The sequence below is a fragment of the Macaca thibetana genome, chromosome 19, assembly GCF_024542745.1.
Source record: "Macaca thibetana thibetana isolate TM-01 chromosome 19, ASM2454274v1, whole genome shotgun sequence".
Lineage (NCBI taxonomy): Eukaryota > Metazoa > Chordata > Mammalia > Primates > Cercopithecidae > Macaca > Macaca thibetana.
Genome location: NC_065596.1, coordinates 46,391,163 through 46,400,945, shown reverse-complemented (window position 1 = coordinate 46,400,945; position 9,783 = coordinate 46,391,163). Strand labels below are relative to the sequence as shown.

The window sequence follows — 9,783 nt, the reverse complement described above, 5'->3', positions numbered from 1 at the left end:
AGGACTTGAACAGGCTGTCTTAGCCCAAGCTGCCTGCCGCTCTAGGGTCTGGGGGGACAGGAGATGAGGAGTTACTCAGGCCAAAACTTAGCCTGCTTGTAGACTCTTTGTTGGGTGGCCATGGCTGGAGGTGGCACCCTAGAAGATTCCAAGCCTTCATTTCCAAGTCTTAAACAGGACACCTACCTGGTCCACCTCTTAGGGATCTTGGGAAGTGACAACCCTGGGAAGGCAGGGGCAGAGAACTTGACTTTTATCCTCACTTAAAACATGCTGGGGCCAGATAGTGGGGCACAGGCAGAAGGAAATGTTATCTCCTCCACATGGCACCAAGCAGTGAGTGTGGCCAGGACACCCCAGAGTTGGAAGGGGGCCTGGGGAGGAGCAACGGGTATGCCCCCTACTGGATTCCACTGGTGAACAAAAAGGGAGGACCTTCAAATGCTCCAGATGGAGTAAAAGGACTGTTCCTGTGGGGTCTGCGCTCTCCAGTTTGCTCACCCCACTCCAGGGGCATCTTTACACTGCCTGGGATAGGACAGATCCTGCCCCTTCTTTGCTCAACACAACTTGGGTTTCGCCTGGTTTGTAGAACGAATGAATGAATATAAAGAGCAAGCAGATTGATAAGGGGGAGGATGGCCATTCTGGGCAAGGGGCAGACCTTGGGATCCTGGGGATGCCTTCCTCCCTGCTACTCACATGTGGTCAGCCATGAAGTCACTGAGGTGTCCCTCACCCTCCTACCACCCCATGACCCCTTCCCAGGTCTGGCCCTGTCTTCTGCTGGACCATCTTTAGCCTCCCACTCACCCCACTTTGAGCCCAGATCTAATACCCAGTTATGACCCTCCCCCAACCTGGAACTACTCAGCCCAGCTTTCAAGGCCTTCCAAAGTCTAGGCCTCCTTCCTGGACAATTCCATACCCAGCTGCATTTCACCTCCCCTGCCTGAGCACTCTGGTCTGCAGGGGCCTGGGAGGAGCCTATCATGAATCACCTACATTTGCTTAGGGAGAGAAAGACTTATGGCTGGGCTTGGTGGCACACACCTGTAATCCTAGCACTTAGGGAGGCCAAGGCGGGCAGATCACCTGAGGTCAGGACTTCGAAACCAGCCTGGCCAAGATGGCAAAACCCTGTCTCTACTAAAAATACAAAAATTAGCTGGGTGCAATGGTGGGCGCCTGTAATCCCAGCCCAATTAGGGAGACTGAGGCAGGAGAATCGCTTGAACCTGGAAGGTGGAGGTTGCAGTGAGCTGAGACTGCACCACTGTGCTCCAGCCTGGGTGACAGATCAAGACTCCACCTCAATCAATGGAGAGAAAGACTATTATCCTAGGTAACCTCTGAACAAGGTGGGAATCTTCCTGCTCCCAAGACCTTTGATCTTTTGAGGCCCCCTCAAATCCCAACAGCTCTGACACTGGTTTACTTTTCCTCTAGTTAGGATGAATCGTCCTCTGATCCTCTACACCTGCACAAGTTTCAGGTCTTAATCACTCAGAACAGTATGGGTTACAAATGGGGGCCTAAGGGACCTCCTGGACTCAAATCTCACAATGTCTCTGCCTAGTTGTGAAACCTTGTACAAATCTGTTCTTAGTTTTCTTTTTTTCTTGTGTGTGTGTGTGTGTTTTTAAGTGACAGGGTCTTGCACTGTTGCCCAGGCTGGAGTGCAGTGGTGTGATCACAGCTCACCGCAGCCTCAATCTCCCCCATATCAAGCAATCCTGCCTCTGCCTCAGCCTTCAGAGTAGCTGGGAATACTGGTGTGCACCACCATGCTCGGCCAATCTTTATTATTTTTAATAGAGACAAAGTCTCACTCTCTTGTCCAGGTCTTGAATTCTTGAGCTCAAGTGATCCCCCTGCCTCAGCCTCCCAAAGCACTCGGATTATAGGCATGTGCCACAGAGGCCCAGCTAACTTAATTTTTGTAGAGATGAGGTCTTGCTGTTGCCCAGGCTGGTCTCGAACTCCTGGCCTTAAATGATCCTCCTGCCTCAGTCTCCCAAAGCACTGGGATTGCAAGCGTGAGCCACCGTACCTGGCCAGTTTTTTTTTTTTTTGAGATAGACTCACTCTGTCACCCAGTGGCGCGATCTAGGCTCACTGCAAGCTCCACCTCCCGGGTTCACGCCATTCTCCTACCTCAGCCTCCTGAGTAGCTGGGACTACAGGCGCCCAACACCACGCCCAGCTAATTTTTTGTATTTTTAGTAGAGACAGGGTTTCACTGTGTTAGCGAGGATGGTCTCGATCTCCTGACCTCATGATCTGCCTGCCTCGGCCTCCCAAAGTGCTGGGATTATAGGCGTGAGCCACTGTGCCCAGCCACCAGTTTTAAAAATCTGTACAACAGGGATAATATTGAAATCTATGTCACAGGCTGTTGGGATCATAGTACACATACAGTGGTCAGTATGGTGCTTGCCTCGGCTAGGCAGTCAGATGAATAACTGGATGGTCTCCAAATATACCAAGAGCTCACCCTCTTGCAGTGCTGTCTACCTGGAATGTTCTTTTCCTTTCACTACCAGATTCCTACTTTTCCTTCAGGGACTACCTCCTCTAGGAGTCCTTGACTCCTGATCTTCCACCATGGAGGTCTGTTTCCTGGGATCCCACTGTCCCTGCACATCCCCATCATAGCCCTGAGAAGCCTTAGGCCTGACTCATCCCTGCCCCCAGCATCACCCAGTATGTGAAGAGGGAGGCCTTAGGACACACAGGCTGAATGAATCAATGAGACACTCAGAGAGCAAGCCATCTGTACTTGTGTGTTTCTCCTATCAGACTGTGCATGCCTTCTGTGGGCAGAGCCTGTGCTGACTTGCTCCTGGGTCTCCAGCATCACCCAGTCTGGAGCTGAGGACCTGGGTACCTACAGATTTCCTTCCACACTGTCAGAATTGAGACAAAGGAAGCCCAGAGAAATCAAGTACCCTCCTCCACCAGGCAGAGCAAAGTCCTGGGTACCCAAAATCCAGGGAAGGCAAGGGCTGGGGGTACAAGCAGAGGATCTGAAGAGGTATATGAGAGTGGCCAGCACAGACCTGGAATAAGCTTGGTGCTCAGTGAAGGTTACCTGATGTTGCTGGGCACCAGGGTGATGCAGTGCAAAGGGCCTTGGCCAACCCGCTTTGCAGCGTAGCTGGGTGACCTGGTACAGATCACATTGCATCTCAGAGCTTCAGTTTCCCCTCAGGCAGAGAAAGATGACAAGAGAAGCCTGGAAGGGTTGTTCTAGGGAGTCAGTGGGTAAAAGAGGCCAGGGTGGATCCTGGCACACGGTGGGTACCAGACCAGTTTGGCAGAGGAGGTCCTCTCTCCCCAGAGGTACCCACACTGGCTGTTGCAACCAAACCCTTTTGTTGCTTTTCAGCTGCGTCACACGAAGGCTGTGTCCAATTGCAAGAGCCCGCCTGCTTCACTGGCCCCCAGTGCAGCCTGGCACAGCTGCAGCGTGTCCTCGAGCGCCAGCGGCTGGGATGTCTCAATGATGGCGATGGTCTCCCCCAGCTCTGTGCACATGATAGTCTGTTGAGGCTCAGGGGGTGGGGGTGGGGCAGGAGGTGGTGATCTGGGAGGCTGTAGTGTCAATGTCCGAGCTCGGGCATGGACCCGCTGATGCAGTCGCAAGCCCGCCATGGCGCGGAACCAGCGACCACAAGTCCCACAGTAGTAGGGACTCTTGTTGTAGAGACCAGTGATGGGGAGGCGGGGGGCGCGGGCAAAGGCAACTGGCCGCAAGTGCAACCGCCGGTGCTGCTGCAGGTTGGAGCTCTGTGTGAAGCGCTTGCCACAGTCCAGGCATTGGTAGGGACGTGCGCCCGTGTGGGTCAACTGGTGGCGGCTGAGGTTGGCCAGAGAAGCAAAGGTCTTGCCACATGAGTGGCACTGGAAGGGCCTCTCGCCCGTGTGTGTCCGCAGGTGGTTGCGCACGTGGATCAGCTTCTTGAAGCCCTTGCCACAAACCCCACAGCGGTGGCGCCGTTCGGGGGGCCCGTGTACTGCCCGCCGGTGCCGGGACAGCCGGGAAGCTGAGGCAAAGGACTTGGAGCACTGTGGGCAGGGCAGCTGGGCAGGTGGGGCAGGGGGTGGTGGTGGAGGGGTGGGCTCTGCTGGAGCTGGGGGAGCTGTTGCTCCTGTGGGAGGTGCCCCGCTTTTGCCAGCGTGAGTGCGCCGGTGGTAGAGGAACTTGGTCATGTTGCTGAATGTCTTGCCGCAGCGACAGCGATGCAATGGGTTGGCAGTGTGGGCCCGCCGGTGGGCCACTAATGTGAGTTCTGTGCCAAAGCCGCGGCCACAGTCTACACAGAGGTAGCGGGCTTCCCCGCGGTGCAGCCGCAAGTGCTGCTCGAGTGACGCTGCTTTCTTGAAGACCTTGGAGCAGGTTGTACACTCGTGTGTGCCACCAACGTGGGCCCGCCCATGAGCCTGCAGGCGGTTGGCGGAGCTGAAACTGCGCTGACATTGGCTGCAGTGGAAGGGGTGGGCAGCAGATGCCGGGCTGTGAGATGTCCGCCGGTGTTGCCGGCGAGCCCCTGCTGAGGGCCGGTGCTGGGGACAGTCCCCGCAGCCCTGAGCCCAGCTAGCTGTGGACTCGTCACCTCCCACAGCATCATCACCGACCTCTGCCATGGCCTCCTCATCCTCCGTCTCTTCATCATCTTCTTCATCCTCCTCATCGTCGTCCTCCTCCTCCTCCAGCCCATTGCGCTCTTCTTTCTCTAGGGAGTCAAAGTGGGTGCCCTGATGCTCCAAGAACTCCTCAGGGGTGGCACAGAGGGTAGAGCACTCAGGACACTCATAGGGCTCCATCTTGACTTCGGATGGGGGAGAAGGTGGAGGCAGTGGTGTTGGGGGAGGTAAAGGAGGTGGCACTGGTGGCTCAGCTACCGTGGCAGAAAGGTGCTGGGCCTTTCGATGAGCCACCCACAGCTCGGGTGAGGGGAACAGCTCCTGGCAGTCCCAGCACTGGTATTGGATCTGGTTTGCAGACTCCCGGAGGTGGGCATCCTGGTGGGCCAGGAGCTCACCAGGGGAGAGGATGAGCTGGCTGCATTCACCACATTGGAAGGGCCCCTCAGTGCCCGGCACCAGCTCCGGCTCCAGGCCAACATTCTGTGTGGTCAGTGCCTCCTCCTCTGAGACAGCAAGCATGTGCTGCTCCTGGTGTGAGAGGACTTCCTCCAGTGTGTTATAGAGGCTGCCACACTCAGAGCACATGAACTGGTGATGCTGGAAGAAGAGGGATGAGGCAAGGGCCTCCCCAGGTGTCATCTCAGTCACCTCTGTTGACATCTCCATCATCTCCCCTGACATAGGTGTTGACATCTCCACTGCCCCTGGTGACATCTGTGTTGGCATCTCGGCCACCTCAGCCACCACCTCTGCCATTGTGGGGAAGGCAGTGCCTGGAGAAAGAGGGGCAGGAGCCAGTGAGAAAGCAGGAAACCAAGGGGAGGTGGAGTTCTCTTGCCCATCCCACTACTCACCAGCCTCTATTGCTCAGAAAGTCTTAATCCAATGTTTCTGCCTCGGTCTTCTGTGATCCCATGTCTCCGAAGCCTACAAACACCCCATGGCAGCCTGCAGGAGAGAATCAGCACTCAGCCCAGCCTCTTTTTTTTTTTTTTTCTGAGATAGAGACTTGGTCTGTCGCCCAAACTGGAGTGCAGTGGCACAATCTTGGCTCACTGCAACCTCTCGCTCCTGAGTTCAAGTCATTCTCGTGCCTCAGCCTCCTAAGCGGCCAGGACTACAGGGGTATGCCACCATGCCTGGCTAATTTTTGTATTTTTTTTTTTTTATAGAGACAAGGTTTCACCATGTTGGCTAGGCTGGTCTCAAACTCCTGACCTCAGGTGATCCACCTGCCTTTGCCTCCAAAAGTGCTGGGATTACAGGTGTGAGCCACCACCCCAGCCAACAGCCCGACCTCTTTTTTTTTTGAGATGGAGTCTCGCTCTGTTGCCAGGCTAGAGTACAGTGGTGCGATCTCAGCTCACTACAACCTCTGCCTCCCAGGTTCAAGTGATTCTCCTGTCTCAGCCTCCCGAGTAGCTGGGACTACAGGTGTGCGCCACCATGTCCAGCTAATTTTTGTATTTTTAGATGGGGTTTCACCATGTTGACCAGGATGGTCTTGATCTCTTGACCTTGTGATCTGCCTGCCTTGGCCTCCCAAAGTCCTGGGATTACAGACGTGAGCCACCACACCTGGCCCAGCCAGCCTGGCCTCTTTACCGAGAGGGCCAGGCACACCTTTTCTGAGAATACCACAGCCTTTGCCTGCTGCGCAGTTTCCTCTTTGTGCAACACTTTTCCTCTGCCTCTTATATATACACACACAGATACACCCAAATGTTTAAAAACACAGGCCCTGGAACCAGACTGTCCTTGGCTTGAATCTGAGCTCTACGACTTACTTCCTCTGAGATTGTCTTCTTACCTATAAAACGGGGCTAAAAGTAGTACTGACACAAAGTCCCTGGTACTTGTAAAGGTCAGCTGTAATCCTGTGTAGTTCTCCAGAAAGATTGTTTTTGGACCCTAAGTCTTTGATGTTGCTATTCCCTCTGCCAAGAAACTTCTCTCCTCTTTTTGTCTGACAAACTCCTACCCAGCACCTTTTGGGAAGCCTTGTCTGACATCTCTACATTCTCAGGGTTCCTATGATATCCTGTGCCACCTCTATCATGGCAAATATCATGAGTTTGGGGTGGCATCTCACTGTCCCTCACTGGACTGAGAGTTTGTGGGTCTGACTCATTGTGGAGGCTCCAGTCAGCAACAAAATCTCTGAGCAGGGACATGAATTTTAACTTTCAAACTTCCCTCTATATGCCCCATCTTCCCTTCTACGTATGTGGGCTGAACCCCACCCAGGCCCCTTCACACAGCAGGGACTCAGAGTACACTCAGCAAATGACTGCCTCCCTCCCAGGCCTAGCAGCTAATCTCATGAATTCAAACCCATCTTCTTTACCTCTTTTTCTTTTTTTTTTTTTTTTTTTTTTTTTTTTTTTTTTTGAGACTGAGTCTGGCTCTGTCGCCCAGGCTGGAGTGCAGTGGCCGGATCTCAGCTCACTGCAAGCTCCGCCTCCCGGGTTCACGCCATTCTCCTGCCTCAGCCTCCCGAGTAGTTGGGACTACAGGCGCCCGCCACCTCGCCCGGCTAGTTTTTTGTATTTTTTAGTAGAGACGGGGTTTCACCATGTTCACCAGGATGGTCTCGATCTCCTGACCTCGTGATCCACCCGTCTCGGCCTCCCAAAGTGCTGGGATTACAGGCTTGAGCCACCGCGCCCGGCCCTTTACCTCTTTTTCACCTAATCTATTAGTACCAGAGGGCAGGTGGAGTCTAGTTTACAGCCTTGCATATAGAAGTTGCTCATATTGCCAGGCGCAGTGGCTCATGCCTGTAATCCCAGCACTTTGGGAGGCCGAGGCAGGCGGATCACAAGGTCAAGAGATTGAGAGCATGCTGGCCAACATGGTGAAACCCTGTCTCTACTAAAAAAATACAAAAATTAGCTGGGCATGGTGGTGCATGCCTGTAATCCCAGCTACTTGGTAGGCTGAGGCAGGAGAATGGCTTGAACCCGGGAGGCGGAGGTTGCTGTGAGCTCAGATTGCGCCACTGCACTCCAGCCTGGAGACAGAGAGAGACTCCATCACAAGAAAAAAAAAAAGTTGCTCATATTAAGCACCCAGAGGATAGGAGGTTAGCCTGTACATCACTGAAGTATGTCCAGTGCCAAGAACAAGGTCTAGCACACAGTACATATTTAGTGACTGAGAAATGCTCCCAGGCCAGGCATAGTGGCTCACGTCTGCAATCCTAGCATTTTAGGAGGTTGAGGTGGTTTGATCCCTTGAGCACAGGAGGTCGAGGCTGCAGTGGGAAGTGAGACCTTGGGAGGGGTTTTTTTTTTTCCCTCTTTTTGAGACAGGGTCTCACTCTGTTGCCCATGCTGCAGTGCAGTGGTGCGATCTTGGTTCACTGCAGCCTCCACCCCCTGGACCCAGGTGATCCTCCTGCCTCAGCCTCTTGAGTAGCTGGGATCACAGGTATCTGTCACCATGCCTGGCAAATTTTTATTTATTTTATTTTACTTTTTTTGAGACAGAGTTTCGCTCTTTTTGCCCAGAGTGGAGTGCAGTGGCGCAATCTCGGCTCACTGCAACCTCCGCCTCTTGGGTTCAAGCAATTCTCCAGCCTCGGTCTCCCAAGTAGCTGGAACTACAGGCATTCACCACCCCACCAGGATAATTTTTGTATTTTTAGTAGAGATGAGGTTTCACCATGTTGCCCAGGCTGATCTTCAACTCCTGACCTCCAGAGGTCCGCCCGCCATGATCTCCCAAAGTGCTGGGATTACAGGCGTGAGCCACTGCACTTGGCCCCTGGCTAATTTTTAAATTATTTGTAGAGAGAAGGTCTCCCTATGTTGCCCAGGCTGGTCTCGAACTACTGAGCTCAAACAATCCTACCGCCTAGGCCTCCCAAAGCGCTGGAATTACAGGTGTGAGCCACTGCTTGGCCGATCCTGAGTTTAACTGTCCCTGTGCACAGTCCATTTCTACCAGACCAACTCTCCCATAAGACTGTGAATTCCCAAAATACACAGCCCAGTACAGGGCACTGCTTTCAGTTAATGCCCAAAAAATAATCCTCGAGTAAATTATTCACTAAAGGACCTGGAGCTAAACTTTCCTTATCTACTATTCCAACCCCCTTCCTAATTTTTGAGTTGCCAGGCCCCTGCACACAACAGCCATTCCATAAAGGACCTTCCTGGAAGTAGGCAACCAGGGGCCCAAGAGTTCCATTTTTCTTTGATTACAGTCCCATTTCCAACAGAGAACTCCCCTAGGGCGAGGCCCAGTGCCTGCTGCAAAGCTTGCACAAAGCAGGTACCCAATAAATGTCTACGAGGTGGCCCGGGAGACTTGAAATTTGCCCTTTCCTCGTCTACGATTCTTTCTCTCACTCTTGAATTGTGAACTACTTAGGAAAGGAATGGGGGGTTTTCACACAGTATATCAGTAAGTCTTTCCAGGAAGGAACCCACTAGGGCCCTGGAAATTCAACTTTCCCGCTTTACAACGCTTTTCTCCTACCAGACTCATCTCCTCGGCCGGGTGAGAGCTCGCAGCAGTGGGTGGTGGGCGAGTTCCAGCGTAGGCTACTGCACACTAAAGGAGCCCCAGGGCACACAGGAAGGAGCGCTCTCCTTCCAGCCCGCGCCGCTCCCGCCCTAGCGCAGGCCTCAAGGCTCTTCGATCCCTGCAGACCCCTTAGTTTTCCTTCCGCCCTCTCCGTCCACCCAGCGCTCTCTTCCCCGTCCCGCCCCGCGGCGCTCTCACCCGTTTCTCTTATCTCTTGCAGCCCCTGCCGCTCTTGACACAGACCCTCGGCTCTGGGCGTGTGGGACCCCTCACTATCCACACCTCCCATTGGGCGGTGCCCTTACCCGTGGTGGCCAATCAGAGCCCGCAGCGCAGGGCACGCGACCTTGCGCCTGCGTGTTGCCACTCAGGCGGGGCTCCGGGAGTTATCCACGCACACATCTGCGCCCTGTGGGCGGGGCGCAGGGCGAGGAGAGGCGCCTGCGCAGTTCTCCGGGACGCTGTTGGGCCAAGCGTCGGAGAGTTCTGTAGACAGACGCGGGCAACCTTTGGTGAGCGTTGGGCTCATGGAGTGAACTGGGCGGCGGGAGACCTTGACAGAGGTGTCATTTCTTTTTTTTTTTTTTTTTTTTTTTG

General features: G+C 54.0%; 1 protein-coding gene across 2 annotated transcripts; it reads right to left on the bottom strand.

Moving 5' to 3' along the window:
• Window positions 1-2,760: 2,760 nt before the first annotated feature.
• On the bottom strand, window positions 2,761-9,497 carry ZNF526 (zinc finger protein 526). Of its 2 annotated transcripts, none has more exons than XM_050768433.1 (3): window positions 9,385-9,497; window positions 5,508-5,601; window positions 2,761-5,426 (listed from the first exon to the last, which is right to left on the bottom strand). In XM_050768433.1, the coding sequence occupies exon 3, from the start codon at window positions 5,407-5,409 to the stop codon at window positions 3,397-3,399; it is 2,013 nt and encodes a 670-aa protein (XP_050624390.1). In that variant the 5' UTR covers window positions 5,410-5,426; window positions 5,508-5,601; window positions 9,385-9,497; the 3' UTR covers window positions 2,761-3,396. The 2 variants fall into 2 exon arrangements, with proteins under 2 accessions (XP_050624390.1, XP_050624391.1); XM_050768434.1 differs by having other exon boundaries at window positions 9,139-9,460.
• Between the last annotated feature and the right edge of the window lie 286 nt (window positions 9,498-9,783).